Raw genomic sequence first — 19,479 nt, 5'->3', positions numbered from 1 at the left:
CGACTATGCTTATCGTAAAAGGCGACTAACGGGATCGGGTGGTCAGGCTCGCTGACTTGGTTGATGCATGTCATCGATCCCAATTGCGTGGATCGATGCTCATAATATCACTCACTGGATTGTCTGGTCCAGACTCGATTATTTACAGACCGCCGTCATATAGCTGGAATATTGCTGGGTGCGGCGTTAAACAACAAACCAACCAACCACTATTGCCCTGTTTGTAATGTCATCACTCATCAAGTATTCATATGTGCTGTAAACGCTACTTCACATACCAAAATCGTATATATCTGTGTTTGGCCATACATATAAAAATAAAACGCCAACACCAGAGAACAACCAGTCTCGATTATCCGCCAAAACATATTCCAATGGGAGTAAAAGGCAAAATAGCGGTGAAAATAGCATGAATGGATCACCTAAGATGTTTGATGACACCAGGTGTTCACGAAAAGGGCAGTCGACCGTGACAATCTGACATTTAGTTTGTTTGTTTGTTGTTTAACGCCACACTCAGCAATATTCCAGCTTTATGACGGTGGTCTGTAAATAATCGAGTCTGGAACAGACAATCCAGTTATTGACATCATGAGCATCGATCCACGCAATTGAGATACGATGACATGCATCAGCCAAGTCAGCGAGCCTGACCACCCGATCCCGTTGGTCGCCTTTGTCGACAAGCATAGATACGAGGGGCGTTCAATAAGTTTTGCAACTTCAATATAAGACCAAGTCGCAGAATATCTTTTGCACTTTTATTTTTCAATATAATCTCCATTCACCTCAATACACTTATTCCATTTGTCCTTCAAGCTTTTAATACCACGTTTACAGAAATCCTGGGGCGGTCGGATAGCCTAGTGGTTAAAGCGTTCGCTCGTCACGCCGAAGGCCCGGGTTCGATTCCCGACATGGGTACCATGTGTGAAGTCCATTTCTGGTGTCCCCCGCCGTGATATTGCTGGAATATTGCTAAAAGCGGCGTAAAACCATACTCACTCACTCACTCACTTATAGTAATCCGCAGATTGGCCCTCTAACCACGCCTCAGTGGCAGCCTGTATGTCCTCGTCACCCTGGAAGCGTCTTCCACGTAGGGCAGATTTCATTGGCCGGAACAGGAAATAGTCACTGGGGGCTAAGTCTGGGCTGTACAGTTAAATCACCCACCCTACAGCCCAGACTGAGCCCCCAGTGACTGGGGACTACCACGGATGGACCTCTGTGTCAAAACCACAAGCATGGCGAAGACGGTATTAAAAGCATCGAAGCACACCATCATGTTATTAAGATACTGTGTCTGTGCCAAAGCGGGTCTTCCACTGACAATGTGTTGGACAGTCTCATTACATTCATAACATAATCTACATTTCATATTTACATTTTGATGCAAAATCAAACATTGACGGTTTCGAGTGGGAAGTGACTGGTCCTGAGCAGCAAAAAGAAAGCCTTCAGTTTCACTTTTCAGGCCAGACGACTTCATCCAAGCGAAGGACTCTGCAGGATTGCTGATCTTCTCAACACACTGCTATTATGATTATGATTTTGATTATGATTATTATTACTCCGCGTTTTTACATCTACCTCACATATCGGGTACCCATTCCCTGCTTGGTGAACAGAGGCACATTTGAACTAAGTCACTTGCCCAGGGTGATATCACACGTTTTCACACGTGTGTCGGGTGTATGTACGTATTCGTGTTTCACCACCTAGTCATCTACCATCGGGCGAGTGGGTCCTTGTGATTGTGTTTGTCCTGTACACTAGGGTTAGTAAGAACACTGTAAAGACCTGTCCCAAGGTAGAATAATACCAACCTAGTCACTAGCGAGATACGATCCCAGTACCCGGCGCGTTTGATCACTTGCCCACACGGCTTACCCGTTCCATATAATTTCATCGACTTAGGTCAACTTATTCTATCTTGAAACTGCAGAGCAAGAACATTTTTCATCAATATTCTTTAGTCTACGAACACGCACAATGGGCGTTTGAACCAATGCCTCGTTAACATAAATAATGGGGTAGTTGTATTTAGATAATACTATCGACGTATTGACGTGCCTATAGCAACCGAGATACTTGATGTCTGAACAACGTTGACAGACTGAGTCCTCTCACGGACCAACACAAGCAGCTTGAAGATGAGACTCTTCTGCAAGGTGATCTTTGTTCTTGGGTGTCGGCTGATTGTCGTATCTGGGGACGCATGCAATATTGAATCTCTGTTAGTAAGTGGACATGCCCTTCCAGACTATTCCTTTCAATACGAGAGGAACTCCAACGTTTTAAGCTGTGCATCTTTTTGTTTGAGGGCTGAGGTGTGTGCATCGTTCCAATTGGACACCAACACGAGGATTTGTTTTCTGAATTTGAAAAACTCAACAAGTGGGCCTGGCATTCAGATTCGTCCTGGGTTTATATACAGCGATATCAACGGCTGGCCTAAGGTATTTACAACACGTTATTAACATTCTCATTATATGGGATTAATGGAAAATAATATATATGCGGATGAAATTAAATATGAATGTATAATGTTCTTACAATTACGTCTGAAGTATTACTATCTCCCGCCACGACGTGGAAGGGGGATATAGAAATGGGTGCTGTCCGTCCGTCCGTCACGTTTCGTTTCCGGAGCAGAACCCCAAAACTGAGAGATATCTTAATCAAACTTGGCACATAGATAGGTCTGATAATGAACTGGTTTCCTTGATAGATTGGGATTTAAAACGTTTTCGAGTTTCCATGGCAATGGCTTTGACTTAGAATGAAAATGGGGGTAGTGCTCGTTTCGGGAGCAGATCTTGAAAACAATATTTCTTCACCAATCTTTGCGCATAGATAAGTCTAGCGGTAAACTGGTGCCATTTGATAGTTTGGGGTCATAAAACTCTATTTTTCGAGTTTCCATAGCAACGATTTTGACTTAGACTGAAAATGGCGTTAGTGCTCGTTTCCGGAGCAGATCCTGAAACCGTACAATATTTCTTTCCTTGCACACAACCGGACATGTCATATTGGCAGGGGATATGAGTATTTCATGCGCGTTTCATTCTGAGACAGTGTGCACAAATGAGGAACTGCAGCTTACTGCTATATGTTTATTTCGTGAAGCCTGTAAACCATACACAGTGAATGGGAAAAGGTAAATCTGACAGATTCAGTAAATGAAACTTTAGACAATATCTGCATAAAGTTTTATGATTTATTTCTTGTGGTTCAATAGTATTTGACGTGTAAAGTTAATTTTTGTGTTGTGTTATATGACATACGCATGTAAAAAGTCGACTCTGGACTTCTGGGTAATCTTGACTGTATGGCTTCCTACCAAGACTGCGTTGCTTATGTCATACATTAAACGTTAAATACACTGCTTTGATTTCTATCGTGTTGTCTGATATGAGTATCACATAAGTTTTAGTAGCATTACTCGGGGTACACGTGGTTTTATGCGACCCATAAAACCACATGTACCCCGAGTGATACTGCTACAACGAATTTATCTTAGCGACATGTTTTAATATAAGAAGTCTTTATTTGTACCAAGGCCACTGGCCCATATACAATACATACATTTGAAATAGTGTGGTACATGAAAAAAAGGTAATGTCAGGTACAAATTTACAGGTTTACAGACTTTTCATAATTACGTCTTCTTTCATAGCTGTAATACAGGTATTTACATAGTTTTCCAAGTAATTGTTTACACGAAGATGACAGTGGCGTTTTAAATTTATGCATATTTGGATTATGGCAAAATGTTGTTGGTAAATACAGATGTCTAATATCGTTGTAATATTCACATTCTAAAGTAAAATGATATTCATTCTCTATACTTGTTTCACATATGGGGCAGAGTCGTAAACGTAAGTCAATATCAGCCCATCTACCTTCGTTTACCTTAAGTCTTAGTAGCCCGGCTCAGTAATTTCAGTAATAATGGAAAGGTATTTTTCTGGTTCCAGGAGACTTTTAAATTCTTTATACAGAATGTACCTAGAACTAGCCTTGATAGTACTATTCCATGATTGGTAGAACATATTTTTAAAAACGTTTTTAAAACTATTCATGAATGATGGTTTGTCGCCAACAGCTTGACTGAGCCAAACTACTCCGAATCCGTGAGAAAATAATATGGAACGAATAGAAGAAGCATAGTTATGACGACCACACTTGTCGTTATATACAAGCATATTATAAGATTTTCTTGGTATCCTATCTTCGTCCATTTCAATCAGTTTTAGCCAATACTTTACAGAACGACACATAGCATTTACATGTAGTGGGTACCGACCGCATTCCCCATACACAATAGCATTTGGGGTTTCCAAACCAACGTTAAGAAACTCCTTACAAGCAATAATATGCACTTGTTCCATTTTTTCAAATCTGTCTACGCCCCATATTTCCGCACCATATAAAAGAATAGGTTGAATCTGAGTATCAAATATTTTAAAGAAAACTGAAGTGTCAACAAAACCAATCTTCCGTAGATTGCGAAATATTTCCATTAAAGCTCGTTTACCCCTTGATGCTAGATCTGAAACACATTGGTTCATCTTTGATGTATATGAGAATACAAACCCAAGATATCTATAGGAGTTCGCGGTTGAAATACGTTTGCCTTTATAGAACCATTTCTCATGAACAGATAACCGCCCTCCTCCTCTAAATACAACAACTCTCGTTTTATCTAAATTAACCGTTAATCCATGTGAATCTGCAAAGTTATCAAGAATATTAAGTTGGTTCTGTAAACCAGTTACTGTGTCAGAGACAAGAATAACGTCATCGGCAAACAATAATAATAATATTTCAAACTAGTCAGGAAATAATTGTACGCCGTGTTTCCCATGTGATGAAACATCATTTGACAGTTCATTGGTGAAAAAGGAAAATAATAGAGGGCTTAATATACAGCCTTGTTTAACTCCGTTAGGACAATCAAAATATTCTGTATAAATGTTATCATTACATCTCACAAACGCTTTCACGGAGGCATAGATTCCCTTAAGTGCTCTCATCATCTTTCCACCCTAGCCTACATCGTGCAGACACTCCCATAGCTTAAGATGATTTACTGAATCAAACGCTTTTTTAAAATCCACAAAAGCAACGTATAATTTCCCTTTTCTTTTCGATAAACATTTGTTATAAATTAACAATTGCATTCAACGTGAATATGTGGTCAGCAGGAGAATATCCCTGTCTAAAGCCTGCTTGTGTCTCGGGTAATTTACTTCTTATATTAGCCCAGTTTGTAAGTCTAGAGTTTAAAACACTTGTGTAAACCTTACTAATTGTACACAATAGAGATATCCCTCTAAAGTTATCTGGATTATTTTTGTTACCTTTCTTATGTAGTGGAAGGATAATAGCTTTCGTCCAGTTCTGAGGGAATAATCCAGAATCAAATAACTTATTGAACAAATTTCGTAGGAAAGGAGTTATTACATTTTCACAACATTTTAACATTTCAATGACCACGTCATCAACACCAGGGGATTTGCCATTCTTTAAACGATTTATAGCCTTGTGGATTTCTGAGTCGGTAATCGGCGACTCCAAAATACACTGGTCAATGTCATCAAGTATAAAATCTTCATCACATTGACATTCGTCTCAGCATGTAATACATCTGTACACTGAAAAACGTTTGTGAAATGATCAAACCAGCACTCTTTACTTATGTTATTCTTTGTTTCCCTACGACCTGATATACTCCGTAACTCTTTCCAAAATGTGGTTGAATCAGATAGAGATAGCTTTAGTTTTGTTCGTGTCATAAATTGATAGTTTGATTTTGCTGTTCTGCAAACATGTTTATACTTGTTTCTCATTTTACAAAAGATAAACTTATTTTCGTTAGATTTCTTCTCTTTGAATTTCCTCATGTATCGCCTCGCTTCCCGTTTTGCTCGTCTGCATTCACTATTATAAAACCCCGTATTTCGGGGTGAACTTTTAACACAAGGTACCTTCATACAGTCAGCGGCACAAAGAACAACATTAACAAATTTTTCGAGGGCAAAATTGAAATCAAAAGTTAAAAGATCGATGAGCTCGTTGAAGGATGGACATAGATTTGTTATACTTCCTATAAACACATCACGCTTACGAGGGTTCCATTTATATTTGTGTGTTTTGGTGGAAAGATAATCATCACTTGTAGATACTTTAGGGAGAAATATGTCCAAATGTAGACATACAGGCATATGTTTTGACTCAACTCTTGTATCCACAAACATGGATTGACAACAATTGTGAACATTAACTGAACCTATAAAATAATCGATTACGCTACATCCTTGATCTGCTATGTAAGTGAAACTACCCTCTTTGTCTCCAGTTGTCCTGCCGTTGAAGATATATAAATCATGAGTGAAACAAAGTTCCAGTAGCTTACGACCAAAAGCGTTTACAAAACTATCACATGACTGTCTCTTTTCTACTGGAACGGGTGGTTCATCGGGGAATGCTGCATTGTTGAGGCCACGTTGAGTTAGTGTCTCTGGTGGGTTGTTTCCCCTGCCTACACGGGCATTCAGGTCCCCACAGATGATGACCTCACAGTCTAAGTCACTATGCTCAATCAACCACTGGTCAACCAATTCAATGGCGGTTGCCTTTTCAGCTGCAACGTAGAATGTTGAGCCGATGGGTGGAACATACATTCCAAATAATAACAGGTTTTTGCAAAGAGTTGAGAAATTATCAAATTTAATGCATACGACATTGTGTATATCTAATTTAATCTGTTGGCAGTGCAGGTCTATACGGGTCTTAACCAACAACGTTACACCGCCTGACAGTCTACCAGCCTTAGCTAGCCTATGAGCTTTTGCAATATATGTGTCATAAGCTGACAGCTGAGGTATGGATAATGCATAGTCAATAAATGTTTCAACTAGACATATAATTTCGAAGCCTTTTATGTAATCTAAAAAGTCTAGATCGTCTATTTTGGAAAGAAAACCTTCAATATTCCATGTAACTATTTTGAGGTTTGATATGGAAATGGAATGTTCTGCACCTGATAATTCAGAAGTGATTGTAGGGGCCGGGCCGTATCCCTAGCTACTGTCCGCGGTAGCACTGTGCTCGGAATTGCTGTTGGGGGCGGAGTAGTCAGCTCTTGGAGGTTGGGCATTCCGGGAAACAGGAGCAGTAGTGGTTTGTTTAGCATGTACATATCTCCGTGTCGATTCGTGTCTGGATGTGTTGTCATGGGTACCAGGTTTTGTGACCAGTCTACCATTTTTGTAGTACGCATCTAGGCCTTTGTCCCTCAGATCAGCTAGAGTCTGTCTCTGGTGCTTGGTTAGGTCGTTAGCAACGCCTATAGCAACACTCCTCAAGGTATGTCTGTGCTTCAGTACTATAATCTTCTCCTCCGTCAGAATAAACTTAGCAATGAGAGGGCGGGGTTTATTGGGTTGCGGCTGTTTGACCCCTATCCGATGCGCCCGTATAATATCGGTGCGTTGCCAGTCCTTTGTCTTGAGCATAATAATAACTTTATCCTTGCACATTTCGAAGGTCTCATCAGCTTCTTCAGGCACGCCATAAAATACTACATTATCCCGACGACTGAAGGCCTCTAACCTGTCGATATCAGAGTCTTGACTAGATACCTTGTCTTCAAGTTGTTCAACTTTCTGATAGAGTGCATCTATATCACAGTAGATAGTCTCCTGTTCAAGTCCAATCCTTTCTACCTCTGAGCGCACTTCTGAAAGTGAGTTCTCAAGTGATGAACACTTGCTGCTAAGGTCGGTTAGTTGTGATTTAATAACACTCATCTCGGTAAACAGAGACTGTCGGAAATCCCGTAGTTCTGCGAGGATATCTGATTTGATCTCAGTCTTTACATTGTTCAAATCTTCCATAGTAACAGGCCCTGGGTTGGTCTCAACATCACCAGAGAGTAGTTTACGGAGTCTCGTTACATATCCTGCGATGCGGAGACCGTCACAGTTGAGTAATGAAGTCGCAAAACATGGCCGACATGCATGACTTGTCACAGGGATAAACACAGTGACGTCACATACACTTTCGTGATCATGTGTTAAATAACGATGAAGATCCTCAACGGCGTTAGAGAGAACTTGTTTGTTAGCTAGCAGAATTGCCGACAGCATGAGGTGGAGTGTAAGCAAGACCATGCAGACTGATACACGCAGCGGTGTATCAGAGCACGACGTGTGAGGTGTGTACTCAGCGTCCATTGCGATATGTCTCACCTGTCGGGTCCCTGGAGGGTGGGTAAACTGCCCGATCCTGGCGCTGTAAGTCGCAAGATCGATCATCTTCTCTTCTCCAATCTTTCTAGGTTTACCATTGTAAAGGAATTAAAACAAATTAAATATTGATGGAATACAGCGGTTCGATTGAGCTGAGGTTAGCTTGTGCTATGTCACATGACTTTCATTGACTCGGAAAAAGCGTCAGGCTATTTGTTTCGAAGCAGAAGGGATGTATTCTCCCTCCCAGTAATCTATGTGCACCCTGTCTTGTTCGTGGCGGGGTATAAAGGATTTATTTTCCTCCAAGGTGGGATACAAATTATTTTATCAAGATCACGTGAACCAATCAGATGTCATCATTCTGACATGGATGTATGATAAGACCAATGGATATGATAGTTATTTTTATATAACAAAAAGGGGAGGTCGAGTAGCCTAGTGGTTAAAGCGTTCGCTCGTCACGCCGAAGACCCGGATTCGATTCCCGACATGGGTACAATGTGTGAAGCCCATTTCTGGTGTCCCCTGCCGTGATATTGCTGGAATATTTCTTAAAGCGGCGTAAAACCTTACTCACTCACAAAATAATTATATTGCCAGAAATGAACATTGTACAATGCCGAAACACTGAATTGTTTAACCTATAATTGTTCATATCATTATTTCAAAATAACTACAGACATCAAATCAGATGTTTCAATCAGAAATGATTATTATGATCTGAAACCTCTCAACTGACCAATCAGAATCGAGTTCTTTCGAACTTCATGGTAAAACAAAGTCTTTTTCCAAAAGGCGGTCAAGTAGCCTAGTGGTTAAAGCGTTCGCTCGTCACGCCGAAGACCCGGATTCGATTCCCGACATGGGTACAATGTGTGAAGCCCATTTCGGGTGTCCTCCGCCGTGTTATTGCTGGAATATTGCTAAAAGCGGCGTAAAACCTCCCTCCCTCCCTCACTCACTCACTCACTCACTCACTCACTCTTTTTCCAAAAGTGTAACTATTTCAATTTTTAATCTCTCCGTAGGGTTTAAGTGGACCATGCGGAAATCACTCCTGCAGTAACGAACAGATGTGTATTGTACCGAGGAGCGGTGATACAGAGTGCAGTGAGTAGTTTCACTTTTAACACACACGAGCAGTGGACGTTATTATTTTATGTGTTGTTTGTTTCTGGGGTCAAACCAGTTTTAGGTTCCATTAAGGCTTTAAGAATGTCAAAGGGTTGCATCTTCCTGTTTTCAGACACTGGTCAAAGGTACCGGATTTCATTTTGCAGAGTTGCGTCCCTTACCATAAATAGGATCCGCTTGGTCTAATTGTGCTTGTTCCGTCAGCAGTTGACTTCACTGCATCTGTGTTTCTGTCCTCCCACATGAAGTTGTCCCCAGGGCGGCGTTTTACTTAACGTACTTACTTTGTTCGTAATATGTAATGATGAACAGAGGTAAGTCATTGTGCTATTATTTGGTTTGGTTGGTTGGTTGGTTTGTTGTTTAACGCCGCACTCAGCAATATTCCAGCTTTATGACGGCGGTCTGTAAATAATCGAGTCTGGACCAGACAATCCAGTGATTGATATCATGAGCATCGATCCACGCAATTGGGATCGATGACATGCATCAACCAAGTCAGCGAGCCTGACCACCCGATCCCGTTAGTCGCCTTTTACTGCTATTATTTGGGAATATAGGTCTCCAGCAACCTTATTTCTTTCTAATTTTTGGTATCTACCGACTACGCTACTAATTTCAGCGAAATATTTACAATTTCAGCAATATACAAAATCACATTTCATATGACCTTCTGTTTGTTTGTTTGCTTGTTGAATAACGCCGAATTCAGCATTATTCCAGCAATATGAAGGCAAATATCGAGTCTGGCTCAGACAACCCAGTGATTGACGTCATGAGCATAGATCTTTCACACACACACACACACACACACACACACACACACACACACACACACACACACACACACACACCTAAAATAATAAACCAACTTTTTTATGGACCTTTTGGAGGTTCGAACTGGATATGTTCAACATGTATAATATTTAAAATCGTGGTCGTCAAAGTTCATATACGATATTATATAATGCCTACGTACAACGTGTCAATGCATGATTATCTCGTGCTTCTTATGACGATATGTTTCGGTGTTTAAGAACATGGAAATGTCCTTAACACTGTCCACGAGTGACGTCAATGGGTACGTTTCTTGGCAATACCGTTCCAAGCAGGCACAACTATGTTGAATGAATGTTGAATGAATGTTGAATCAATGTCGTGCTTCAAGTTTGAAATGACATGACTTTTGGTTGGATTAAAAATAATGTTGATTGTTCGACGCTGAATGAACAATATTCAAGTTTGTTTGGCTATTGAGTGATGCTTGTTTGTTTATTGTTTAACGCCGCACTCAGCAATATTCCAGCTATATGACGGCGGTCTGTAAATAATCGAGTCTGGACCAGACAATCCAGTGATTGGCATCATGAGCATCGATCCACGCAATTGGGATCGATGACATGCATCAACCAAGTCAGCGAGCCAGACCACCCGATCCCGTTAGTCGCCTTTTACGACAAGCATAGTCGCCTTTTATGGCAAGCATGGGTTGCTGAAGACCTATTCTACCCTGGATCTTCATGGGTCGGCTATTGATTGATTATTGGTTCATTGATAAATGCAGATCTGTAGTTCTAAGTAGTCAGGTGGAATGGACTCCCAAACTTTTCTCCTCGTCCACGTTGCACCTTCTCGGATACTATTTGGCGCTGACTGAGGTCCATGTTTCGTGTCGGGGACATGCGAGTTTCTCCATATTTGAGACACGTTCCATACGTGGCTTACCCTTTTTGCGAACACATGGTGTCATCACTGATTTCTATTGGCCCATTCATCTAATTTTCAAAGCTATTTGCCCTTTACACCAAGTGGAATCTGTCTCGGCAGAAAATCTAGACTAAAGTACTCACGGAAATGAAAAAAACCCTGTTTGTTCGACCTCAGATCTTAAATAAATGCAGTTAATATACAAAATATGTAAATATTCATACAACTAAATTAGTACTAATTGGGCCGTGGCACAAATACAGCGTATCAAATGTTTTTATGCCTTTTTACACGTAAAAGTGTGTAAAAATGTGAATAAAACAGACTATTGTGAAACAGGGCATAACAAGGTGTAAGTAGATCAAGGTGACCTATGACACCTTGACGACAGGTGAGAACAGGTGCCTAATGCCTATAGTCTGTTTCTGCTATGTCAGTTTGGACTTTTATTTTTGAATGTTGAAAGTGCCGACAAATTACCTCCTGTAAAGTACATTTTGTATTGTTTACTGAGATCAAACTAGCAAATCCAGACTAGTACTTTTCGAGTTGTTTTGTTATTTCGTATTTACAGCTACGTAACACTTTGTGTCGATTTTTAAATTAAAAAAACCCAGTTTTTTTCATTTCCGTGAGTACTTTAGTTATTCTTTTGCATTGACAATGTATATTCAATGGGATGAGTGAGCGAGTGAGCTGGGTTTAACGCCGCTTTAAACAGTATTCCAGTTATATCGCGGCTTGTCAGCTTAATGTGGGAGGAAAGCCCGAAGTGATGCAGGTCTAAGACGTTTACCACTACGGTGAAACATACGACACGGGTATGGTGCTGATAAACCTAGAATCAAAGTTGGGGCGAACCGGGATTCGAACCCACAATCATAGATTTCTGGCGTGCCCAAGGGAGGCAACTCTGCACAGCGGATAGCAGCGCCTTATTGGGAGTAAATGACAAAGATAAAAATAGATATTTCATAAAAAGTCAGTGAATTTATGTTTTCATGAAATGTTGAATTTTATGTTGAAACAATGTCAGATTTCAACATATTTTCAAATATCGAAAGCCAATGTTGGAACCATGCGATAAAATGTTTTTTAGCGTAGCAACCCCAGGTGAACCCTATTTAAACATTGAAACAAGGTAATATGCCTGCTGGCGTGCCACTTTATCTTTTGAAAATAGGACATTTTGTATCAGATAAATAAAACAACAAAACCCTTCCAATGATAACAGGAAACATCTTCCAAAAGCAGAGTCCATCACATTTCAGACAATAACATATCAAACATGAATCACTATCAAATGGTGTTGATAACACCTTTTCGCCGGTGGCACCCGTCACAAACACATGCAAGGGCAAATCCATTTTATTCATATGAACAAAACCGGGAACGATTGATAAATCCATCCAATCTGTCGAGGTTATATCAATTATTTAAAACGAAACTGTACATTCAGTTGATTCACACCATCGAGGATTTTAACTGTTAAAAGATGCACGTTAATATATAAATACACCTTCTTAAGTTCCCTTTTTTCTGATATAATGGCACCAGATACGGGTCACACAGGTGCCATTGTATTGTATAAGAATAAAAAGATATAGCTACGTGATAAATCGCAAAGACAAAAAAAAGATGAGGCGTGGTTTATTTCAAGATAAACCATTTTGCTATGATGACGTCATTTTGGAGATTCGACAATACGCTTGCAACTTGATGACGTCGTAAATTGGACGATGTTGTGTTGGAGAATGAAGTGAGTTGTTCCCCCTAGATGCAGCTGAGCAAAGCAGATAAATGCAATGGCCGAACGATCGCATCCCAAAGTTGGCGAAATAAGACAATCCGTAAAGAGAGAAAAGGTGAAAATAATGGCCCTCATTGTATTGAGGTTTGTGAATATGTTCATGAAATACCAACTTTAACTCCCCTGTTCATTAAATGGACTCGTCCAAAATCACCGGATCGGATTACATTCAGGGAGTCGCCATTTTAAAAAAAAACCCCGAGTAGTTTGTTATAAAACTATCAACAATAAGGTCGTTGTTTAACGTGCAATAAAACACTGCAGGGAGAATAAAACGCAGCTGCGCCCCTTCCTCTGCCTGCATTGTTTTATTGTACAATAGGCAACTCCCTCGTCGTTTATATATATAATATCATATATTTAATACAATACCAATGAACGTCATATTTCATCAGGTATAATTATAAGTATGTACAAAACAACACAACAGAGACCAAATATTCGTGCTTGTCAAAACTCCTTTATCCACACAAGATCCTTTGCCGTTCAACGGCTCTTCGTGTATAATGAAAACTTTAACTTACATTGTAGTCCTAGGCGACGCACAACATTAGTATTTGTGACGTCATAATGCCTATGATGTAACAGTGACAATAGAGGGAGAAGTAAAACATACTCCTAGGCGACATACAATGTTATGCATGCAACAGGCTAAGCGACGTAAAAACAAACACATTCATTTAAGCATTTTTTTGGACAGTTATGTTTTTAGATAAAAATCACAGCCACTTTAACACCTGCTTCTATTTCCCCCAGAACCTGTGCGATTTATGGACATTAAACTCAACACCAGAACAAGTTACAGCTTCATCCACAAGTTCCGGATGTGGCCCTGGGCTCAGGAGTACTGTCAAAAAGAAGGTGGCCAGTTAGCTAGGATCAAAACTGCTGAAGAGAACACATTTATTGGAAATATGACAGAAATATTTGGTAAGTTAATGACATTTGGACATCCTGTGATCATTTGCACTTTACAAGGTTTGTTTTACATAGATGTGTTGGATAAGACTCTACAAAGAGTTTTGTCTTGTTCAGACACCCATCGATAGTTGGAATGAGCACCGACAGGGGTGCTTTTTCGTGCGCCAAATTGTTGGCGCATACCTCAATTGGCTTTTCGAACTCCGGCGGACGGAAACCACCTCTTTGGTGCTGTGAGACAAATTAATCTGAGTTTAAAATATAAAGCAAGATTGAGGCCTTGACTTAATGAACCAGTGAACATTCAAATACGTGGTAAAAATATGGCGGCATAAGTTGATTAGGGAACATTACTCTTTTGTTAAATTCCGCAAAACCTGTCATTCATTGATATTAATAAAACCGTATATCTATCCGGCTCGATCCATGCATTATTGGATCTGTGAAGATCCGGGTCAGAACAGGTCTTCAGCAATCCATGCTTGTCGTAAAAGACGACAAACGGGATCGGGTGGTCATGCTCGCTGAACTGGTTGATGCATGTCATCGTATCCCAATTCCGTGCATCGATGTTCATGATATCAATCACTGGATTTTCTGGTCCAGACTCGATTATTTACAGACCGCCGACACATATTGCTGAGTGCGGCGTTAAACAACACACAAACAAACATGTATTATTGATCGCATCGAAAAATGTCATTCGCTCTTTCTTTGAAACTGCACATGATCCTATTCCTGATAATTTTGTATGAAACTGTCCACCTCTGTTGATAGAGCGTGCGGTGGGTCGATAGTTCGATCCCCGGCATCGTCATACCAATATGCGTTGAAAGATGGTACTTATTGTTACCTTGCCAGCGCTCGGCAAAAGTGGGATAAAACAAAGACCGGTCGGTTCGTAGTCATGTTAAACTGCGGCATGGTACGGAATAAGTCCGGACTCAGTATAAGCAGCCAAACACGTGCATGCACTTCGCTATACAATACAATGTAAAACAATGAAGATACACTCTTCAAAAAAAGAAACGCATAGTTAAAAAATAAGGATATTTGTTAAGCGGATGTAAAAGTATCTACACAGAATATGCGTGAACACAGTAAAATGAAATTAGACACAGTGATCGACAAAAGCATTGTCGTCATTGTCAGCATTAATTCAGTTCAGTCATTGCACATGTGTAGCCACAAGAGGGCGTCATGGTCAGTACCTGGTCACATCACCTCTTGCAGCCGTCACTGCTCGACACCTCCTTGGCACAGATTGCACAAGTCCTCGGATTTTTTCGTGGGGAATTCTTCGCCATTCCTCCTGTAAGGCGTTGGCGAGTTGTGCCAGTGTGTGGGGACGCTGGTAACATTACATCAAGTTCGTCCCGCAAATGTTCATTCGGGTTGAGATCAGGCGATTCGGACGGCCATGGAAGGACATTGATGTTCTCATTAACAAGGAAATTAACTGTTGCACGTGCTGTGTGGGGCCGAGCGTTGTCATGTTGGAACAGCTCCCTCTGGCGGTCCAAAGTTGGGAGGAGGTGAGGACGCAGAATTTGGTCTATGAATCAGTTTGATGTAAGATTGCCCTGGCTGGACAACCACTTACTGTGATCTACCCGTGTAGGATATGGCTCCCCACATTATGACACTCCCTCCACCAAATCGGTCCACCTGTCGAGCGCAGTTCGGCGCAAAACGTTCATGTCGACGTCGGTATACACGTTGTCTTCCATCCCGTCGTTGAAGGAGAAAACGTGACTCATCGCTGAACCAAACGCGTCGCCAGTTCCTGAGATCCCATGCCTGTACTCTGTTGTACCACCGGACACGTCGTTGACGGTGTAGACGTCGCAAGACAGGTCCAACATTTGGTCGTCTCGCTCGAATTCCCTCTTCCCTCAGACGATTTCTGATGGTTTGGTCGGAAATTCTTCGCATACCAGGCACTTGTCCTGCAGTGTCCGTTGCTGTAGCAAATCGATTCCGAAGGCGATGAAACCGGATGTACCGATCCTCTGCAGGGGTGGTCACTTTTGGTCTTCCACTTCTGGGATGATCTTGAGTCGAATTAGTGCGGGTATATCGATCCCATAGTCGATATATGGTGCTTTGTTGAACTTTGAAGTGTCTAGCACCGGCAGATTGGGACTCCCCTGCTTCCAAACGTCCAATGGCGATATTTCGGTCAGCTGCAGTTAATCTTGGCATTTTTCGATCTCCGTTCACGTCAGAAAAATCGTAATGAACAGATGAATTTTGTACGGTCTTTTATTGTCAGTGTCTCTACTCTTGTTTCCAACATGTACATTTTGCACGTGCATTGTGCCGAAAACTTTTTCCGAAAACAATTTCCGTGCATCCTTTGCATTTTTGCTGATAAACGTTTACAAAAAAAACATTTTGAGATGTGTTTGCGCGCAATGCACAAAAAAACATGACATGATTAACGGGAAACAAACATGAGAATTGTCTTTATTACGATTGCTGGGGAAAACATCTAATTGGAATTCTCAAAACACCTATGCGTTTCTTTTTTTGAAGAGTGTATAATACCCTGGATGATCGAGGATGATCTAATTCGTTGAAATGTTGCTTATTGACAGGCTCCGACTTCAGGCACCATTGGGTGGGAGGTGTCTATCATGCGGATGACGACACGTGGCGGTGGCCAGATGGAACTCTGATTTTGTACTATGCCTGGGGCGAAACTCATCCGCGTCGTGTCAATGGATCCACCATGACTGTGCAGCCCAACTTTGGATGGACAGACGAGCCAAGTCATTACAAATTCTATTTCATTTGTGAATTCGAGGAATAGTCTTCTAAAGAACGTGACCAGAGTGTCAATTTTGCACATGCGAGGGACATCTGATTTAGCTTAAATATATTTTATTTTCATAAAAAGGATTGGGCACAAGTAATCACAACTTAGAACGCCCTCTCTCATAGACTTACATGTATGCTTATTTTCAGTTGATAAATCAAATGACGGAAAGGAAAGAAAAGATATATATTCACATTGCTCACTCAAACCTTTTTGTTTTCTTTATATATGTATGTACATTCTTAAAAATGCTTTCGTTCACATAATTAGGTAAAATTGCATTTCCAACTGGCATCAGGTCAATATTTACATCACAAGTATCTTTCACCATTAACAATAGTGAGTGCATCAATTCGTTTCTAGCTGATTTAATAAAGGACATTCAATGAAAAAATGATATGAATTTTCACATGGGCTGCCACATCGGAAAATTGGATCCTCGTTTAAACCTTTTCTAAAAAAGTCATTTTTTTTATTCACTGTCATCATATCTTAATTTTGTATGTATTATGTTAATTTTCCTTAAACCCCCATGAGAAATATGATGGAGCTGTAGGTTTATCTGCTCTTAAACTAATAAATTTCAATATTCCCTTGCTGAATAGGTAATGTATTCCACAATTTGATAGCGGATGGTATAAACGAGGATTCAGATAACTTAGTACGTAATAGAGGCATAGTTATATTGTGAGCGGTTCTAAGGTTGTATGTTACGCTTGTCCCGACAGAGTGAGGTACAAGATCTTTAAGGTATGAAGGTGTCATATTGTTATACATTTGATAGAATAAACACAATTTACGTTTTCTCCTGCGCTCTGATAAGGCTCCCAGGAAGTTTCGAAATATAAATTTTTGACGGAAGTATAGGTTGGTAAACCAGTTACAATTCTTGCTGCTTCCAGTTGGAGTTTTTCTAATCTGTCACTCTGCTCCTTGGTACAACCGTCCCAAACTTCACATGCATATTCAAAATGTGGTTTAATAAACATTGCATAAATCTTATTCAACACACTACGACAGAGCATATACTTAAGCTTTCTCAATGAATGAATCATCTTTGATGTTGTTTTAATAATCGAATCAATATTACATGACCACTTGCCCGATGACGACAATATAACACCCAGGTGTTTGTGTGTTTTAACATTTTCAATGATTTGATTATCCAAAAATAATTTCAAAGTTCTCTGCGGCTCTCTTGTGGAAACGAGAATTGATTTTGTTTTGCTCGGATTATATAGAGTTAGCCAGTCTTGATCCTGTTTATTAATTTTGTTTAAATTGCTATTCATAGTAGTTTCTATATGTTCAATGTTATTAGATGATATCCCTAGGGATGTGTCATCGGCAAATAATCTTGTTGCACAGTTCAATCTGTCAGTAATATCATTGATGTACACAAGGAACAAGAAAGGGCCCAGTACCGATCCCTGTGGCACACCAGCTTTTAACTCTTCAGTGTCAGACTATGTTCCAACGAATTCTTATGAAAATAATTTTGCAAGTGCTTGAACACAACTCGTTCGAATACTTTCCCGATACAGCTTATTAAAGATATTGGTCTATAACTTGAGGATAGTGTTGAGTCACGTTTTTTCAATGGTGGCATAACGAGCTTATTTCCATTGACTTGGATATGTACGCGTTCTCAATGAAATATTAAATAATAGACATGAATTAAATATGCTACAGTATGTTTCAGAATTTTATGACTTATGCGATCTGGGCCCGAAGCTTTTTTAAAAGGGAGAGACTTTATTATATCACTTATTTCATAGACGTTTATTCGCAATGTGCTAAATGTTTTATCTGTACGTTTTTCCTCATTTGACAATCTTACTTCCATCAACATCTGCTATGAATGTTAAATACTTGTTTAACTGATTAGCTTTATCTAAATCTGAGAATATATTTGGGCTTTCTGACATTCTGTGCTGAGTGATAGAGATTTTGTACGCCGAAAACAGCTTTGGTGGTGTTCAGCGAAACTTAATGCACTTGACATGGAGGATGGAAGGAGACCATTGGAAGATATTGTAGACGGAAGTTAGTACGTGTTCCAAAAGGGCTGATGTATGTCAGCTTTTAGCAACAGAAGCCTTCAGCTCTTCCATTCTAGTAGTTACTCCTTTTATGTAAAAAAACTTGCAGTTGATCCAACCGAAAAGAGAAGATATCCGAGGATTAACAATAATAAACCACGTTAGGCCATACCTATAGAGCACGAATATGTTTAGTATCGTCAAAACTTGAAAGGTAACATGAAAAGTAATGCTGGTTAATGAGTGACTAGCTGTTTGTTATAATATTCTTTTCAGAGAAAATAATATGTCTTGAGCAACTGACCATAGAAATACCCTAATTCAAGCAAAAATCGCATTAATAATTAAAAAATCTTCTCGTGAAAATCATGTATTTCCTTTCAAACTGTTAAAATAACTGAATTGTTTGATAATCATTACTTAGAAATTGACGGATCACAAAGTAGACACAATTAATGAATAACAACTTCTTTATTTACCGTAAAGGCGACGTTTTGGTACAGATCCCTATACCGTTGCCGGGCAGACGGTGTGTATTGAAATGGATAATGACTCCTTTAATTACTAATAAGGCGACGATTCAGTATAGATCCATATATCGTTGTTAAGCACGACATCAACAGTCAACAGTTTACAATTCAATACTAATTACTGCACAGCAATTATACAATGGTCGTATGCAATGGAGTGGTAGTACAATCGTCAATGGCAGTATCAAATATAAAACGATGAAGGCATCAGTGATCTAAAAAATGTTAGTGATAATATTATTCACCTGTC

General features: G+C 40.0%; 1 protein-coding gene across 1 annotated transcript; it reads left to right on the top strand.

The window, feature by feature from the left end:
* Window positions 1-1,962: 1,962 nt before the first annotated feature.
* LOC124112332 (lectin-like) lies at window positions 1,963-18,225 on the top strand. The gene is made up of 4 exons (XM_046472397.2): window positions 1,963-2,462; window positions 9,293-9,374; window positions 13,672-13,845; window positions 16,437-18,225. Exons 1-4 carry the CDS (start codon window positions 2,157-2,159, stop codon window positions 16,649-16,651), a joined length of 777 nt encoding a protein of 258 aa, XP_046328353.2. The 5' UTR covers window positions 1,963-2,156; the 3' UTR covers window positions 16,652-18,225.
* Window positions 18,226-19,479: the final 1,254 nt, after the last annotated feature.

The sequence above is a fragment of the Haliotis rufescens genome, unplaced genomic scaffold, assembly GCF_023055435.1.
Source record: "Haliotis rufescens isolate VD_foot unplaced genomic scaffold, xgHalRufe1.0.p SCAF_8, whole genome shotgun sequence".
In the NCBI taxonomy this organism is placed as follows: Eukaryota; Metazoa; Mollusca; class Gastropoda; order Lepetellida; family Haliotidae; genus Haliotis; species Haliotis rufescens.
This window is presented reverse-complemented; position numbering and strand designations above follow the sequence as displayed.